This window comes from Spermophilus citellus, assembly GCF_964194105.1.
Source record: "Spermophilus citellus genome assembly, chromosome: 11".
Classification (NCBI taxonomy): Eukaryota; Metazoa; Chordata; class Mammalia; order Rodentia; family Sciuridae; genus Spermophilus; species Spermophilus citellus.
Genome location: NC_138192.1, coordinates 132,611,053 through 132,630,811, shown reverse-complemented (window position 1 = coordinate 132,630,811; position 19,759 = coordinate 132,611,053). Strand labels below are relative to the sequence as shown.

Sequence of the window (19,759 nt, the reverse complement as noted above, 5' to 3'; positions counted from 1 at the left end):
TGGTTCCTGGCTTGTGGAAGGTTCTAGACCAATAACACAGGCACGCTTTGCTTACTGGCCCCATCCTCCTGACAAACTCGTCACTAGACCCTCCATCCCTAGGCAGCTTCACACTGTAACATCACAACCACACAAGCCTAGACAGCATGGCCCCTGCACACCTGGATGCTGGAGCCTATTGCTCCCAGGCTACGAATCAGGAGAACATGTCAACCTACTGGATACTGAGGGCAATAATGTCTGTGTGTACAAACATCTAAACCTAGAAAGGGTCTAGCAAAAATCCTAGGAGTTAGGAATTTTTCAGCTCCATTATAAAAGCTTAGGCGACCACCATCATGTATGCTCACGGAAACTGACCAAACACAGCCAGACGGTTGTGACTGTACTGGGGCCAGCAGTGAGGTGGACCATGTAACTGAGAATTTGGAGCCAGACCAGCAGGCCACCTGGGCTATGTCCTGGCTGCAAGGTCTCATGCAAGCCACTGGTCTTTTTTTAAGCCTTGATTTCCCTACCTGTATATTCCACCAGAATCCTGAAGAGTTACAAGGACTAAAGGTCACATTTGTTTAAAAAAAAAAAAAAGACTAAGTATTGGGGAACCCAAAGCCTTTCCAGCTTATAACTAGGAGGCAGGGGAGTACCATTTGGGGGACTGTGTGAAGTGATTAGGAGACAGAGAAGATGGGACAGAGAAAAGGTGGGAGAAGGAAATCCTAAGGCAGATGGGCGGGGGGCCTGGCTGACAGAGCAGGGGGCAGAGGAAGAGGCCAAGGACAAGAAAGCCCAGGCTGGGCAGGACCTTCCGCCAGAGGAGGTGACCAGGAAAAGCTGTGGCTTGGCAGGCTGCTGCCTGGTGGACAGGAGCTGAGTTGGGAGAGAGTGGACTCCCAGCTCACTTCCTTCTTGGCATGAATTAAAGTGACATGGATTCAACAGCCCTTGATGGCCCTTCTCCATTCACTCCTGCCTTTGGGTCAAGCTACTCTTTCTTTGTGCTGTCAACCTTGGGCCCTGTAACAGCTGTCAGCGCAGTCATTATCCCTGACAGGGATGAGGAATGGAGGGGGTGAGTGTGTCGGTCCAAGCGCCTTCTTACAAGAGGCTGTGGAGATGGCATGGAGTCTCCTCCATCCCAGTGAGAGACAGAAAGTGCCTCTCATGCTCCAGATGGGAGTGCACCTCCTGCTCCCCACACTCACTGTTCCGCGCTGACCCAGGGCCCTTCCTGGCTTCTGCCCATCCATCAGGATACCAGGAAACCTGTCGCAAGTCCCAGCTCTGAGTAAAAGGCTCAGCCCTCATGGGCTCCCCACACAAATCTGGGAGTTGTGCTCCAACTAGGTCATTTCTTCAACTGGGGACACATACACAGCACTGAGGACCAGTGTTTGAGGAAGGGCCTGAGTGCCCGGATCAGGTCTGAGAGGTCTCCGAGACTTTAGCCACTTTTCTGCTGATTGTGGAGTGAGCCGTGAGAGCCCAGCCCTTTCTACTCACCTTCCCGAGGCGTGGCCATGCCTACAAACATTCCGGGGCTGCGGCTTATGCCTGAACAGATCAGTGGACAAGTTGAGAGTGTTTGGGAAACTGGAAAGCAGGGCTGACATTATTGGAATCTGTGAGCTGCTGCTGGAGCTGCTGAGGGTGGCTTGTGATTAATAATGCCAGCTGTGGCTATATCAAACTGTTACTCTGACTTATGTTGGAAAATTTGAAAATACAGGCAGGTGAAAAGGAAATCAAAGCCCCTGTCACCCAGTCATCCAGAGACAACGCACGCTGCCCTGCTTTGTCTGGTCTTTCCTTCCACACACATAGACATGGGCAGCTTTTTTACATGGGATGGCACAGTGCTGTTTGGTATTGGACTATCCACATGTCCAGGACACAGCCCCCTCCACACCATCACTCAGGTTCTCAAGCTTCATTTTTTTTTAAGATTTTTTTTAAGATGGACACATTATCTTTACTATATTTATTTTATTTCTTTTTATGTGGTGCCAAGAATCCAACCCCAGTGTGTCACATGTGCAAGGCAAGAGCCCTACCACTGAGCCACAGTCACAGCCCTCTCGAGCTTCATTTTTTTAAATATTTTTTTAGTTGTAAATGGACACAATACCTTCATTTTATTTGTTTATTTTTATGTGGTGCCAGGGATTGAACCCAGTGCCTCACGCATGCTCGGCAAGCGCTCTGCCACTGAGCCACAGCCCCAGCCCGTGAGCTTCGTTTTTATTAACTGCCCACAGTGTGCCGACAGAGACGTGCCCTCTGCCAATCTGTGCTGTTGTGTTGCTTTGTACCTGCGATTCTGCAGTGCTAACCACTGCCCACGGTCAGAAAGGCCAAGGTCGAGCTACCTGGAGGCTCCTCATTAAGACAGAAAAGAGCACCTTCCACCCTCTGAAAGGCGGGCCAGTGTCCTGGTTCTTCTGACAGGTGTCTGGGCTGCAGACGGCAGCCCGGCCATCCACCAGGTATAGGCTGAGGACCTGGAAAAGAGGACTGGCTCTGTTTCCTGGGGACATCTTTGGAGGCTGAGGTGCTTTTAAAAAAAAAAATGTAGAAGAAAATGGTTTGTAATTGTTTGCTAGTCTCAGTGGCAAAAAAAAAAAAAAAAAAAACCAGAACCCTTGATTTCTAACCTCCTGCGGCATGGTTCAGCATTCCTCCCAGAGTCAAGCAGGAAGACGCTGGAGCGCTCTAATTATAAAATTTGCATGTTCTCCTAGCTGGTTACCGTGCCAAGGGACATTTCACATCACATTGTACTGTTTGTCAAAAATCTTTTGCCCAAACAGACCACTTCTCAAGATACTGCTGATGCTGAGGCTAAACAAACACAAAGGTAGAATTTAAAATACTGAGAGTTCCTAAGAGGAAATATAAAGAGATTGAGGGGCAGCCACTGTCCACTCTGAACCTTCAACCGGTGATCTGGTTCAGAGCCCAGGTAGATAAATGACAGAAAAACAGCAGAAACAAGGCTGCAAAGTGTTGATTCATGAAAAGCGCCTGTTCAACATGCTTTCAGGGAACACCAGCACTTTTAGGCCAGGTGCCACAGGAGACACCGAGACATGAAAGAGCCCCCATGTCCACATTCAAGGAGCCAACAATCTAAGAGAGGAGACAAAGGTGCCAGCGAATGTTGGAAACATGGTGTGACAAGTCATACCTGGGCAGCTGCAGGCTAGATGCAGTGCTGAGGGCCATTGCCAAGTAGGAATGACGCATCGAAATTTCCTTGCCAGCGTACCCCATGTTAAATGGACTTGCCTTGGAAATTCGCTGTGACATTGCATGTGTGTTTGAGAAAGGTGACCCTGCTCAAGGACGAGGGTGGATCCAGGTTTAGGGTGTATCCTGCAGGTTTTAGGAAGTATCCCGGTTTAGGATAATTTGGGTTTAAGGCGTTCCCGGTTTAAGACAATCTTGGGTTTAGGGAAGTTCCAGGTTTAAGGTGTACCCTGTGGGGGAATAGGGCTTTTCCTGCTGCCTCAGGCACGCCCGATCCTTGAGTTCCTGTTGAGTTCTCGTGGAATTGAGAAAGTATTTGGGACGTGAATTGTGCGGCAGAACTTGGATTTCCCCAGAACGTGTGTGTAGAGGCCGGTGTGAGTTCGGGAATAAAGAATTGCTGTTTGAATCTACAAGGTGTGTGGTGGCTCGTGATTCTGTGCCCAGCCAAGATTGCGGCAATGCAGGACAACACAGAGCTGTGGCCCTCTGCCTGGTGTCTCTGGGAAGACTTTCGGATAGGAATGTGGGGGCCATTGTGGTGCCAGGGGATTAGGAGGAAGGGAGAACAGGCAAAGGGAGAACAAAATGGCTGGGGGTTCTAGGGACCCCCCCTGGTGAGGTAGGACTGAAGTCCAGCTGGGTGGAGCCTCCCAAGGTGAAGCTGGTGAGGTCCACCGGAGCTGGATCCCAGGGCAGCTGGTGTCCTGAGAAAGGAGCAGGGCTTTGCCACCAGGGAGAGGAGCTGTTGGGTTTTAAGCAAGTGTGGCTCTTCTGACTCACATTGGCAAGCCTCTTTCTGGATGGCATGAAGCTTCCCAGATTGGAGCAAGGGACAAACTAGGAGACCTGTGAACATTCCAGCAAGAAGTGATTTGGTCTCTCAAAAGACAGTGACAGTCAATGGAGGGAGGAAGCCATTCAGGTGATTATTAAAGAGATGGCACCAACTGGCTGAGGCACCAATACAGTGGGGAGTGAGGGAGGGACAGGACAGAAGAAAGAGAGCAAGTAAGCTGCAGAGCAAGACCCTGGGAATGCTGAAGAGGAGTCCAGGGAGGCAGGGCGCAGGAGGCCTCCCTCCTCAAACCCGGGAAGACAGCACAGCAGTTGTAGAAACAGCTTACGATACCTGTTGGAACAGACTCCTGTGCAGGAGGCAGGCAGGTGAGGGGGTTCTTGGAGTGCACTCTGAATGGAGCAGGTCCAGTACTGAAGAGCAGGATGGGGGCAGAGTCACAGCACTCTAGAAAGCTGAGGAATGAGGACTCAGCCTCCATCCCTGAAAAACAGTAATTAGCCGGAGCCCCGAGGCCAGCTGAGACCAAGGCCAGTCCCCTCAAGCAGTGCTTTCCCAGCCAGCGGGCTCAGCCGCCAGGAGAGCGAGAGGAATGAACTCCGGGTTAAAGGGGTGGCCATCTGATGCAGGGCATGGAAGCTCATTGCAATTCAAGGGAACTGAAGATTAAGAAAGGGAAATCAGTGACCCCAGTGCTGCCCGGGATCAAGGAAAGCCAGGAAGGGTTGAGAGACAGAGGTCAAGGACTCCAGGCTCATTAGATGCCCACCCTCAGACAGAGCAGACTGAGTTTTGCACCAGGTACTAGGCCATGAGGTCCAGCATGGGCCTGCCTGGAAACAGCCACCATTCGAATGGCAGTCGAGGTGTCAGGAGTGCTTCTAGGGGCAGTCACTCTTCTGGGAGAGGCCTTGGCAACTCCGCTCAGGTACAGTCTAGGAACCAGCAGAAGACACCCACCTCTGGGGGAGACAGAGCCTCACATGGGGACCTGGAGCCTCAGAAGGCTGTTGGGGAACTGGGCTACAGCCCCAATTCACAGTCCCGTCGAAGAGAGTCTGTTTGGGATAAAGGTCGCCCCACAACTGGACATGGTTCTGTTTCCACCTGACCTTCCAGCACTGTGTTGAGGACATGGCCGTGTTGCACTGAGTCGGTGCTCTTGAGGGATAGATAAATTATCCATCGGAACAAGAGGGCTCATGTTGGTTTCACTCTCTAAGGAACTCCCCCTAAATCTGAGACCACCAGACCCTGAAAGTCCGGGTATAACAAGGAACGCAGGTGACCAGTGCATGGAGAACTGTCATTCGTCCACATTACTTTCCCAAGTAGCACCAAGTTTTAAGTCTGAGTTTTTATGAAAGGTCCCAGGCTATTCCCGTTTTGTTTTTTGTTGTTGTTCTGTTTTGTTTCCAGATAGTTTGAATTCCTGTGCCCTTTGTACTGGAGACCCAAATTCATGGTTTTTCTCAGGCTCTTGGTATTCAAATAGGCTAACCCGCGGCGTAAACTCCAGCCTACGGGCGGGCAGTAGATTGGGGGCGGCAGGGGTGTGTGTTGCGCCGCCATCTTTCCCCTGGTGACAGCCTTGGCCTCCCCGCAGGTGCGCGCAGGCGCTGCTGGAGCATGGTGCCTCCGTGCAGCTCCCGGGCGGCGCGGGCCGGGACACGCCGCTGCACGTGGCAGCGCAGCACGGCCTGGACGAGCACGCACACCTCTACCTAGGCCACGGAGCGCGCGTGGACGCGAGGAACCGCCGCGGCGAGACGGCCCTGAGCTTGGCCTGCGGGGCGGCGCGGAAGCCCGACGAGCACACGCGCTGCCTGCGCCTGTGCGCGCTGCTACTGCAGCGCGGCGCGGCGGCGGACGCGCGCGACGAGGACGAGCGCAGCCCGCTGCACAAGGCCTGCGGCCACGCGCGCCACAGCCTGGCGCGCCTCCTGCTGCGGTACGGCGCGGACGCGGGCGCGCTGGACTACGGCGGAGCCTCGCCGCTGGCCCGCGTGCTGCAGACGGCCGCCTGCGCGCCCCAGGCCGCGCCGCAGCTCACCGTGCAGGCACTGCTCAACCACGGCTCCCCCACCTTGTGGCCCGACGCCTTTCCCAAGGTAAGGCGAGCCCCAGCTGGGCTGGCATGCGCCACGATGGCCAGCCGTGGCCAATGGCGGAAGAGCATCCCCAGGGAGCTTTGCCACGCAGAGGCTGGACTTGGGAGCTGGCTTTGCATGCAGGCTTTCAAACTTTGACGGCCCAGGCCCCCGGGGGCGATTCTGGGATGCAGGCTCTGCGTTTCTAACAAGCTCCTAAGTAGCCGAGGCTGCTGATCTTAGGACCCCACTTTTTGAGAATGAAAGGCCTAGAAACTTCCTAGTGGTCAGAGTCACAAGGAAATTAAGAGGTTGGGCTGTAAGTAGCATATCAGAACATACCCTTTCAAAAGAGTAACGTGGGGACCTCAATGACGTTATCACGACCCAAAACACGTTGGCGGTTCATCTTCTGGTGTTATTTTCTGAAAGATGAAAAAATAGTCTCTGTTTGCATCTGGTGTTTGATCTAAAACGAAATTACCCAGCCTCGTCCTCCGCCTTGTTAATGATAGCACTTAACACCCTCGCAAATTCCTCTCCTTTAGCCTCTTAGCACTGGTGTGAAATTCTCCGGGGAGGATGTTGTCCAAACATCTGTCTACCTGAGTTTCCATACGTCAAGTGCCTCCTTCTGGGTCACAGCTGTGTTGAGACTTCAACTCCATTTCCCAGGTTCTTACCTTTGTAAACTTGACATCCGATCCACCTGTCAGATCTGCCCTGAAATAATAATGATGAAGAATAAAGATTTCTCATCAGAGAAAATACCCAAAAGGCAGGGAGTGTTTCCAAAAGAAGTTTCCAAAATGTTGTTTGGAGTAGGAAATTGCCCTTCCCAAAGACTTCATTGAAGGAAATCATTTCATTGGATGTAAAATTTTTGTGTATTTGACATAAAAATTGATCTCATTACCCAAGACGCAAAGCCATAGGCAAATGACATATTTTGGTCTGGCACGTTTTTAATAGATATCAGGAAGGTTGTTACCCAAAAGAACAGTATCTGAAACAGTACAGTTCACATATTTCTCTCAATGCTAACTCTGCATTACAAATGCATTCAGGGTAGAGAGTATGTCTACAAAAGGAAAGGTAAAAAGTGGGAAATCCACTGAGACCAACATGATGTCCCTTTATGTGACCAACATGATGACCCTTTTCTGTCACTATCTCCCTAAGGTGCTCCTTCAAAGCATTTCAACATGGTAGACTCTTAAAAGGAGGAAACGCCAGCATGCTTGCATTCTCTGATGCCCTTTGTGTTCTTAATTTAGCCCTTAACCTTTCCCATTACTAGCAGGCTTAGTTCATCAACCTGTGTTATAGAAGCAAGACTCACCGCTGCCCTGCCAATCACATTGCATCTGCATTAAACCATGACGTGCACTTCAACACTCCTTGTATGACACTGCATACAGAATGAAAGGAGCAACCTTATAGGATGAGCCTCAAGTGGAAAATACATGGAGCCATTTTTAAAGAAAAAATTAGGAGTCAAAATGTGCCAGTAGCAACCAGGAATAATCCTTCATTAGCCTTGATGTCATTTTAGTGCACATGATCTTTGCCCAGGTTTTCAAGTTTTGAGGGCAGACTCACAGCCATCCCCTCTAGAGACCTCTAGTGCGTGAACTCTGTCTCCAAGCTACAGGAAATACCCTGCCTTGACCTAGAGATGAAGGACAAAGCCTCTGGCCCATCTTCAAGACTCTGTTCTGGATCCCCAAAACTATGTCAACCACACATGACTGGTATATAGTCAGTGGTCCAGCTCCCTCTGCCCAGCCAGGCTGGGGTGAGTCCAGGTTTACCAGGCAGTGAGAAGTGCTTGGCCCCTGGTCTAACAATAACTATCCAGTCAATTCCACCCCAAAGTGGGAAGATTTGGATTTTTTTTTTTGAGAAATCTTTAATATCTTGAAGTTTCACCCAAGCGTTGCCCACTGCTGCCTACCCTGTGCTCAGGTGGTACAGACAAGGCAGCCCTTGATCAGGGATGTTGAATGAATGCAAAATGTTCCAGCAACTATAGGGTATGCAGCCACCTTTAATCTCTGGACAATCCTCACACTTCCAGGGGGTGCGCCCACACCTGGCCAGGAGCAGCTGGTGGATGGGGACACATGTACCACACTGAGAATCCTCCAAGCAAAGGTAGAAGTGCCTGTGACATTCTAACCTTGCCCCAGGACAACCAGACAATATGCTGTGATCTGGAGGTGGCATCTTCCTCCCCCAGGCTCCCCAAGAGTGTCCCACTGGGGAAGGGGTCTAATCACGCACAACATCAAAGGGACAGGCCCAAGAAGGCTCGGCAGCCTTGGCTAGTGCCCACAAACACTCACACAGGCCACAAAGACACTCAGCAGACAAGACTCAGGCGCCATGGCGAGGCAAGCACAGGGCCACTGGGAATGTCACAGCACGCAGCCAGTGGGCATCAGCCGTACTTTAAATAGATGTAAAGAGAGATGTAAAGAATGACTGAGGCACAAAGCTTCACAGCGGGGACATAAAACACCATTCCCCCACACCAAGACAAGGACCCCTCCTCGGCAGCAGGCGGACACAAGGATCTGCCGGAGCCCCACTCAGTGCTCCGTGGAGAATCAAAGGGTATCCAGGCTTCCAGCCATCCTGTTGACAACGCCAGGCCTCTCTTCCCCTCTGAGCTGCAGTTCACACCAGAGGCTGGCGCAGGTGGCCAGCTGCAGCGCCATGTGGGCTCTGGAAGGTGTCACACCAGGTTAGGGTCAGGCCTGGCAAATGCCGGCAGGAGGGCAGAGATGGGCCTGAAAGTGTTTGGCACCTGCCACAGGCCCACCGTGTGGACTGGATGCTTGATCTGGATAAAGGAAAAGGCTCGAGTTTCTCTCCTGCGCCTTCCTACCTGGAAGGCGCGTTCAGAAGCCAGTAATGAAGCCCAGCTTCCCCTTCTCCTTGGCACCTCCCACCTCTTTGAAGAGCACATTTTTGGTTCAATCTCAGAACACAATTTTGGAGCCACAAAGGGAGGGGTGCCCTTAAGTCCAGCCCCCTCCAAAACTGACATGGTAGACCCATAGTCGCGGAGCTGGGGGGTGGAAAACCAGAACCCTACCAAGTTCCTTCACCTAGAATCACTGCCCTCCCCTGCCTCCTCCCCCTCCCTGGTTCTCAGTTGGCAGCGACCTGGAATCAGTGCTTGGATTAAGTGGCCAGTCTCATTTGCTCCCCAGTATCACCCAACCACCTCCACAGAACTTGTCATTTGCATTCACCATGTGTGTGACCAAGCATTCTAGCCCCTCCAGCCCTGACCCTATGTTGTACTGCTTCTGTGACCCGTGGAGCAGAGGTCACCCTGAGCAGCAGAAATGCACCTGCAGAGGGTCGTAAACAGTTCCTCCTGGGACATGACCAGGAGTCGGGGAAGTGCAGGACAACACCACGGTGAAGGTTCCCCAGGCCGCGAAGTACCCACTTCGCCTCCCGAGGGCATCCTTTGCACATTGAGTTATGCGTTCAGTGGGCTTGTCTTAGGGACTTTTGGGCTGGAATTAGAGAGACCACACGTGTTCCCGGTCCTCATGGAGCTGAACAACCACACGTGCCAATGAGAAATCGCTGTGGTGACAACTGCCACATAGCCAAGAGCAGATGGGGGCTGGTCTGGTGGGGGATCAGAGGCTACACCAAGACCCAGCTATGTGAGGCCTCGGGGAAGGGACTTGCTCCAGACAGAAGGAACAGCAGGGACTGAGACCTGAGCCTGGACAGCCAGGCGGAGGCCTTGCCGTACAGTGTGGGATTCTGCAGTAGTGCACACCCGTGAGCCCAGCCCCAAGAGAGGCTGGGGATTGCAAGGTTGACGCTAGCCTCAACAATTCAGCAGGACCCTGCCCCAAAATAAAAACAAGAAGGGCGGATGATGTAGCCCAGTGGTAGAGCATTGCTGGGTTCAATCCAAGAACCAAAAACAAAAGTCAAAAACTATGGGGGGGCTGGGGATGTGGCTCAAGCGGTAGTGCGCTCGCCTGGAATGCGTGCGCCCCGGGTTCGATCCTCAGCACCACATACAAACAACCATGTTGTGTCCGCCAAAAAAAACTGAAAAATAAATATTAAAAAAAAAAAAACCTGTGGGAATCTACTCCATCGTTTTTAAGCAGAGGAAGTGCCATAATCCAACTCATGTTTTAAAACGAGTTCTCTGCAGTCCTGTAGAGAAGATGCTGGAGTAGAAGGCAGAGGGAAACCACTGGCCGTTGTGGAAATCCAGATGAGGGGTGCACTTGACTTGAACAACGGGGGGTGGAGGTGGGTGCAGGCAATGACAGATTCTAGAAATATCTGAAAGCCCTGGTCTTGCCTCACCTGGATGTTGACAATGCCAAAATAGGGGCCTTAAATGTTGACGTTTTCTTCTTGACCTAGTTACAGAATCAGATCAAGTGACTTCACCTATTTACCCCAGTTTCACAGGATTTTAGGGGAGAATCTAGGATAGCAGTAGTCAAAACCCAGGGCCCCATTTCCTGTCTTCACAGCCCCGTGCTCGGGCTCCGGGGGAGGGACGGCCATCGTAGGAGCGCCTCTGTTTTCTTGCCCTTGTTTTATTTCTCCATCTACATATAAAGCAACGTGCCTGTGTGATTTCTCCCCTTAATTTTCTCTCTGCCGCCTCATTAGCTGGAGAGGGTCTGCGTGGACACTAATGACATCAGCATGTCAGAGTAATGTGGCAGCCGCCTCTCCACAGACAGCAAGGAGGCAGCGGAGATTTTTAAACTGTGTTGGCGTAAAAATAATGAAGGCAGCCAGCTGCCTGGCAAACAGAGGGGCACAGCGCTGAGGGGCCGGGAGGGGCGGGGAGCCCCAGAGAGGTGGAACAGCAGAGAGACAGAAAATGAATTCCCAGAGACAGGCAATAAGACTTTGTCACAGTCTGTGACCCGGGGTGGGGGAGGGGTGGTGCTCTGCCTCTGAGGGCAGGCAGCTCTTCCCAGGCGGGGGACATTCGTGTTCCATGCTGTCCCTGGGAGCCATTTACCACTGCAGAGTAGTGACAGGGCCAATTGGGGGGTCGCTGGCAGGGTGAAGTTAGCAAGGGCTAAGGAAGGCCTTGGAATTGTTTAGAACACCATCTCCATAGGCCCAGTCCTGATCTGGGGGTGCCCCGTGTGAACCAGTCTTAGTGGCACATTTTCCCCTGACAGAGAAGGGGTGACTGAAGTCGGAGACCACCACGCACAGGGAAGGCGTGTTAGAGGCCTTGTGCTCACCAGAAACATGGACGCCAGGCCCTGCGGGCTCCCTCTGCAGCCTGCTTCGGCCTGACTTGGTGACAGTAATAGATTAGGGGGTGGGGGTGGGAGGGGAGGAGCTGAGATGAAAAGTCTTACCATAGCAGCAGCTCCATCTTCTCCCGAACATCTGTGAAGACAGAGACCGGAGGGAGGGAGGGAGGGAGGGAGAGACGGGATCCCTGGCACCAGTGAGGGGGGCTCTTACCTGATGTTCCTCTGTGGTGTGGCCACGAGTGTCCAGGCAGTCAGGCAGACGTTGCCTGCCCTCCGCTCTGCCCTACCACACTCTCCCCTGCAGCTGGACCCCGGCTTCGCACGTGTTGATGAACTTCACATCTGTTCCTCACCTCAGTGCAGAAGAGTAACGAGAAAGTGAATGGATTCACAGAGGGAAAAGGGCCAAGAAAAAGAGAAACAAGACAGTATCCAAAAAACAGAGAAGAAGTCCATATCTCTCATCAGAAGATTGGAAGAAAATCTCAGGAATCGAGTGCCTCCTCCAGGGAGTGCGAGAAGTTGCCCTGCTGATCCAGAACAGGGCCAGAGGAAGCCAGCAGCATGGCCTGCCAGGAAGGTGGAGGCTGTGGAGCGCCACCCAGAAAGCAGGGCAGTCGTAGATTAAACGACACCAAGGGAGGACATTTAAAAAACCAAACCAGTGACGTGAATGGGGTGCTGTGCTGTGTGCCGTGCCCTGAGCCCTCCTGCCGTTGCCCTGTTTGCTCTACATCCTGGGAGCAGGGGCGCGGCCTGGCCTGCAGGCTGGGCGCAGAGGCCCCTGTTGGCTGGCTTCTGGCAGGCTCAGCCAATGCACGCCAGGGCAAAGGGAATGGAGGGGAAGAAGCCACAGTTCTCCTCCTTCCTCTGCCTTAAGTAGCCCCCCAAAGCTTCTGCGTCTCCTCCAAGCCCCAGCACCACTGGACGGCTCTGCCTTAATGACCCAGCCCCTGACCCCACTAGGTTCCAGCCTGACCTGGGTGCCCTGTCCCCAGACTCTAATAACACCACAGTGCCCCACTGTCGATAGCACTAAGGGCCACAACTGTTGCTTGTCTGGCTAATCCCTGGGCTAGCTCACCTCCCTGTGCTGGCTTCCGGGCAGCTCAGGAGCCTGTATAATAAATTCCATATGTTCACTTCCTTCTGACTGAAATTCCTAGTGTGGTTTCTGCTGCTCGATGGGACGCTGACTGATGTAAGTCATTTCAGCCACAAGTAGAAGAAAATCCAACTCAAAGTGGATGAAGTAAGGAAATGCATCTTGTTATCTCAAGTAACACCAAGTGCACACGTTGCAGCCTGTAGGAGTGGCTGCATCCGTGTCTCCATGGTGTCATTCAGGCACCAGCTCCCTGCTCCACTATGCCGGGAGTCAGCTCCAGCCTCCCAGGGCTCCTCTCTTGGTCAAACAGGGCTGCCAGCAGCAACTGGGCTAGGCAGCTTCCTTGTTCACAGTTTCTTGATTTATTTATTTAATTTTTTTTGTTTTAAAGAGAGAGTGAGAGAGGGGAGAGAGAGAGAGAGAGAGAGAGAGAGAGAGAGAGAGAGAGAGAATTTTTTTTTAATATTTATTTTTTAGTTCTCGGCGGACACAACATCTTTGTTGGTATGTGGTGCTGAGGATCGAACCCGGGCCGCACGCATGCGAGGCGAGCACGCTACCACTTGAGCCACATCCCCAGCCCCAGTTTCTTGATTTATAAGAAGCCCTGGAAAAGGAGGGGGCAGGAGAGGAGAACCTAGAACAAAAGTCTTGAAGTCATAACCAAAGACTCAATACAGGAAACCTGTCTGCACTGAAAAGCTTACGTTTCTAGTTAGAAGTTGATTGGTTGTTCTCTGTAGATCAATGACAGGAAGCATGCCAATGTCCAGTCTAGCAAAAATGTCCAAAAACATGGGGAATCCTTGCCACATATTCAAACAGAAAACAGGTTATTCCTGAAGAAATAAAAGTCAGGCTATATATTTTGGGAGCAGATTTTTGTCACACACACATCAGAGAGAGCACTTGTCTTCAGGATGTATAAAGAACTCCAAAAACTTAACACCAAGAAAATAAACAACCCAATCAATAAATGGGCTAAGGAGCTGAACAGACACTTCTCAGAAGAAGATATACATTTGATCAACAAATACATGAAAAAACATCCAACATCTCTATAATTAGAGAAATGCAAATCAAAACTACTCTAAGATTTCATCTCATGCCAGTCAGAATGGCAGCTATCAAGAATACAGACAACAGTAAGTGTTGGTGAGGATGCGGGGAAAAGGCACACTCATACATTGCTGGTGGGACTGCAAATTGGTGCAGCCAATCTGGAAAGCAGTGTGGAGATTCCTTAGAAAACTGGGAATGGAACCACCATTGGACCCAGCTATCCCACTCGGTCTATACCTGAAAGACCTAAAAACTACAGTAACATACTACCGGGACACAGCCACGTCAGTGTTTATAGCAGCACAATTCACAATTGCTAAACTGTGGAAGCAACCTAGATGCCCTTCAGTTGATGAATGGATAAAGAAACTGTGGTACATATACACAGTGGAGTATTACTCATCATTAAAAGAGAATAAAATTATGGCATTTGCAGTTAAATGGATAGAGTTGGAGAATATCATGCTAAGCAAAGTAAGCAAATCCCCCCAAAAAACAGGGGCCAAGTGTTTTCTCTAATAAGTGGATGCTAATCCATATGGGGAGGGTGCATAGGATATGTGGAAGAACTTTGAATGGGGCAAAAGAGGTGGGGAGGGGGCAAAGGGGTAGGAAAGATGGTGGAGTGAGATGGACATCGTTACCCTAGGAACATGTATGACTGCACGAAGGTGTGACCCTACTTCATGAACAACCAGAGAAGTGAAAAATTTTGCTCCATCTGTGTGCAATGAATTGCAGAGCTTTCTACTATGATATATAACTGATTAGAACTGATAAATAAATAAATAACAAAAAAATAAATTCCAGATTTCTTTTACCCCCCAAAATAAATAAATAAAAATGGTTAAAGATGCCCCCCCAAAAACAAAACAAAACAAAAAAACCAGATTCCTCTGCTGCATTGTTAGCATGAAACAGTGAAATGTCATCTACAGATTTTTTTTTTTTTTTTTTGGTACCAGGAATTGAACCCAGGGGCACTCAACCGCTGAGTCACATCTCCATCCCCTTTTATATTTTATTTAGAGACAGGGTCTTGCTAAATTGCTTAGGGCCTTGTTAAATTGCTGAGTCTGGCTTTGAACTCACAGTCCTCCTGCCTCAGCTTCCCAAGCTACTGGGATCATCTACGAATTTTTAAGGGAAAATTTGGATACTATAATTTTTAGGCTCAGCCAAATAACTTTCATTTTATGTCAAAAGGAAGACACTTAGACTGGGTGTGGTGGCTTAAGACAGAGCTCCATCTCCACAGATCTAGGGGAGGAAAAAGCATAGGGCTCTAATCATAAATGTGAGGAGTACATAATGAACCTTGAACCAAACTGAATCAGTTTCTTCTACCACCCTGAGAAGATGCTCCTACGAACAGTGCCGTACACCAGAAATTAAAAGTAAAAGGTAGTCAACTTGTTTTAAATAATATAATCTTTGAAACTTTTATAGCACACTGTCATGTGACCACCACATCAATAGTTATTCAGTCAGGTGCTCATGGTCCCAGCTACTACAGAGGCTGAGGCAAGAAAATCACTGAGCCCAGGCTTCGAGGCCAGCCTGGGCAACAAAGTGAGCCTTGTCTCAAAACAACAACAACAACAAAAAAAAAAACAGTTATTTAATTGCAGACTATTTAAGGAAGTACTGTGGAAGTACTGTGCCTTAACATTTATTGCTATGAGCCACCTATGTTGAAAAGGAAATTGATGCCACTTTAAAGTAAGTTTAAAGTTGCTGACTTCAGGGGGCTGGGGCTGTAGGTCCGTGGTAGAGCACTTGCCTGGCATGGGTGAGGCACTGGGTTCAATCCTCAGCACCACATAAAAGTAAATAAATAAAATAGTTATTTTTTAAAAAGTTTTTTTAAAGTTGCTAACTTCATTTAGCATTATATTCTCCAACTCCATCCATTTGCCAGTAGATGCCATGATTTTATTCTCTTTTACTGCTATTATATATGACTCAGGGGAAAAAATACCACTAAATCAAATGAGCCATCAATCCAAGGAGTAGAACATACCAAGCAGAGGGGAGACAGGAAATAATCATGAAAATGGCTCAAATTAATGGGTTAGTGAATTTTAAAGGAGACTTGCTCAACAAAAGCCAATTGATTAGGGGTGTGTGTGTGTGTGTGTGTGTGTGTGTGCCTGTGCACGCATGTGGTATGCTGGGGATCAAGCCCAGAATGGCCCAGCAAGCAAGAGGCCCTGGGCTACAGTACTAGTACCACTAAATGTTTTTAAAACTCTGTCATGTTGTCTTAATCCCAATAACTATATACTTTTAAAAATCTTCCCAAGTATTAAAAAGATTTAATTTTCTTCAGATAGTTGTACTAAGTTAGCATAAAGTGATATTCAAACCCAATTTTCAAAAATGCTAAAAGAGAAAACACTACAAAGCAGCTGGGCACTGTGGCTCATGCCAATAATCTAGCAGACCTGGAGGCTGAGGCAGAAGGATCACAAGTTAGAGGTCAGCCTCAGTAACTAAGCAACACCCTAAGCAACTTAGTGAGAATCTGTCTTAAAATATTTTAAAAAGAGCTAGGGATGTAGCTCAGTGGTAAAGCACTTCTGGGTTCCATCCTGAATATAAAAAAATAAAAAAATAAAAATCTTATCGAAGTAAATCTAGCATTATATTATATACACTAATCATATATATATATATGGCATATGAAATACCCACAACGTATAGCAATTGGAGAGAAGAATAGCCAATTAGAGTTGGTTTTATAAAGGCAGAAATGAGACAACATTGGAAAATCCTGTTCTATAGACTTGGTAATATAACAGATAGAATTAAATTAAATCTCAAATTTTGTAACAACCTAGCAATAGAAAGGTGTTTTCTGAAATCAGAGCAGGATATTTATATGAAACTTATATCCAAGATTATGTTTATGGTGAAACATTAAAGAAAATCCTATGAATTCCTATTAAAATTGGGAACAGAATGATTACACAGTCTTTATCAATGCTGTTATTTGGCATTGAACTTTAATTGAACATTAAAGTGCTAGCCAATATAATAAGACAAGAAAAACAAATAGGAAATATTAATATTAAAGAAGAAAAACACTATATTTGCAAAAAACACTATATTGTCTACCTGGAAAAACAACCTAAAGTAAAGTATACTTCCAAGTCAGAGAAATAAAATGAACAGACCAATAGAAAAATGAGCAAAAGATGTAATTTAGCAAGTCATAAAAGAAGAAAGATAAGTAATTAATCAAACCAAAGAGGCCCAGGGTCAGAGTGCAGGCCAGGCTGGCCACTGGCTCCGGTCATGGTCTCCACAGGAGCTTGTTCTTGGAAGACTCCCAGGACTTCAGCCTGTTCAACCAAGTCTTGGAAGAGTGAGCTTGTCACCAAAGCTGACCCTCAAAAAATGCTATGAGGTTGCCCTTCCCTTCTCCAAAATCTAATCTCAATTCTGTTAAGCTGAAAAATCTAGCTACTTTTTGCAGAGGACAGAGGAAGAACAGCAGGTTTCAAAACTCCACAGGGTCACAATCAGCAAAATCCCACAAAGAAAAACTACAGGATCAAGAATCCGGTTTCTCCAACAAATAAATACCATGAAACAAATGAGAGGAAAAAAAATAAAATAAAATAAACCAAACAAATTAGTAGAGTGTGGTGTCACATGCCTGTAATCCAAGCAACTCAGGAGGCTGAGGCAGAAGATGGCAAGTTCAAGGCCGGCCTTGGCAACTTGATGAGTCCTGGTCTAAAAAAAAAAAAAAAGAAAGAAAAGAAAAAGAAAAAAAATTATGAAAAGGACTAGTAACGTAGCTCAGTGGCAAAGGAGAAATTATTTTGTTAATGGCATTATATTCATTTCCCCAGTACCAGAAGGGAAATTATTTTGTTAATATAATGGCATTTAAGAGAAATTTGTACATTGTAATGCTAACTAAATATTAGAAGATATTAAGAAACAATTGTTAAAAAGAACAAATAAAAAAATAAATTAAAAGAAAGAAACAAATGTTAATTTCTCAGGTGCTATCATGTTTTTTTTTTTAAAGGTCCTTTAAGGGAAACACTGAAATAATTACAGGTGAAATGATAAGGACAAGTGGGGTTTTGCTTTAAAACAATATTAGGTGAGTGCTGAGGACGAAGCTGCGGCAGAGCTTGTGCAGGGCCCTGAGTTCCATCCCCAGCCTCACAAAAATAAATAAATAAATAAGAAGTTAATATGAGGGGAAATGGATGCAGCAGGATCCACATTGATTCAATGCTGAGTGCACAGGGCTTTATCTTTCTATTTGATCTATTTTGTGTGGTTCAAATTTCTCCATGATAAAAAATTTATTTTTCAAAAGCAAAAATTTATTTTTCCCATCTTTACAGTGAAGCTGATATACTCAATCTATAAATTTTCAATTAAGAAAACAGGAATCTTTGCCAGTGGGCATTGTGAAAATAAAATGTAAAGGCCAAGCTAAGAGGACATTCAGCAGCCCAAGAAGTGAGCCCTTGTCACCCTCCTGATTCAAGGAGGCGGAGGCTGGAAACGCCCTCCTGGGGCCAGGTTTCTGGTGCAACTCAGGTTTGCTTGCCCTCAGGCCCTCAGCATCTTCCTGTGGAACTTGGTGGCTTGAGTCCTGGTGCCCAGAGTTCAAAGCAGCCATCCTGAGAGGAGAGGGCACTCAGAGCCTGCCTGTGCTTGTCCTGGTTCACTCCTGGGCCCAGCAGCCTCCTGCTGGGCTGTGTTGTGGCTCTTCTCCAACTTGAGACCCCAGTCCCACCGCCAGGGAGAGGCAGGTGTGCACCCGACATATCTGCATGCCTCCCACCCTTCTGCAGGTGAACCCCAACCCAGTCGCCCTACAGTGCATCTCTCTCCTTCCCACCAGGTGCTGAGGACCTGCGCGCCAGCCCCGGGCGTGATCGAGGTTCTTTTCAACTCCTACGCTCAGCTGCACGTGTCCGAGTCCTGGAAGGAGATGATTCCTGACGAAGTGTATCAGGTGAGGAGATGCTTCTTTCTCCCACTCAGGTACAAGATTTTGCTGTCTGCGCATCTCTTTGGAGCTTTTCATGGATCCAGGAAGTGTGAACCATTGAGTTGGTGCAACTCAGCGGTAGAGCACTTGCCTAGCATGTCAGGCCCTGGCTACCATTCCCAGCACCAAAAAAAAAAAAGAAAGGTAAAGAACTAATGAGGAGAGGGGACCCCACTGGGGCACATTTACATGTTTCTGTTTTCTTCCGGCGTCTGAGTAACCACATAGCCAAGAGCCAGTTATTGTACAGTCACCTTCCCTGTACATGGGTTCTGCATCCATATTTTGGATTCAGGGATCAAAAATCTTAAGGGACAAACTACACTGAACATGTGCAGGCTTTGTTTGGCTTCTGGCCCTTCCTTCCTGAACAATACAGTGTGACATCTCTGGGGGGCATCCTAAGTCAGCTAGAGGTGATTTAAAGTCCATGGGAGGATGTGCCCAGATTACCTGCAAACACTGTGTCATTTTACAGAAGGGACTTGAGCACTTGCAGATTTGGGTACCCTCAGGGGTCCTGGAACCTGTCTCCCACAGATGCAGCAGAGGATGGTGAGGGTGCTGTGGCTGCAGGGAGCACACAACAGCCCACATTGGCTTGGAGGCTGCTGGAGCTTAGGGAAGCAACATCAGGGAAGGGATTTGAAGCCGCCTGAGTGTGCAGGTCCTGGCTCCTTCTCTGGACATGCCAGTCTGGCCCTGAGTGTGGGCTTCCTCTTCTGATGGCTCAAGATGTAACTCATGTCACAGGTGGTGGCACATGCCTGCAATCCCATTGATTCAGGAGGCTGAGGCAGGAGGATTGCAAGTTTAAGGCCAGCCTGGGCAACCTACCAAGATTCTACCTCCAAACAGAAGGCCAGAGGTTGAAGATGTAGCACAGTGGTAGAAGGCCCCTGGGTTCAATCCCAGTACCAAAAAAGGAGCAACCCGCACAGCAAAGGGGGTCACATCCACACACAGAGTGGTCCACGGGTGACTGTCAATTGCACAAAGAGGAAGAATGTTTCTTCCTAGATAATCCTCTCCCGGTTCACTGGCTGCATCAGGTGCATGTTAATGAACGCCAGGGATCACCATGCGCCGATGGCTTGGCCTGGGCTCTGGAGCCCATCACTGGCCAAAGGGAAGGCT

At 48.7% G+C, this 19,759-nt stretch overlaps 1 protein-coding gene across 3 annotated transcripts in view; it reads left to right on the top strand.

Moving 5' to 3' along the window:
- ASB18 (ankyrin repeat and SOCS box containing 18) overlaps positions 1-19,759 on the top strand; it is a 62,667-nt gene that overhangs the window by 37,601 nt on the left and 5,307 nt on the right. For all 3 annotated transcript variants that reach the window (XM_081262134.1, XM_081262133.1, XM_081262132.1), the window contains 2 exons: positions 5,655-6,159; positions 18,473-18,586. In XM_081262134.1, the coding sequence (XP_081118260.1) occupies positions 5,655-6,159; positions 18,473-18,586 (619 nt within the window). The remainder of the gene's footprint in view (positions 1-5,654; positions 6,160-18,472; positions 18,587-19,759) is intronic.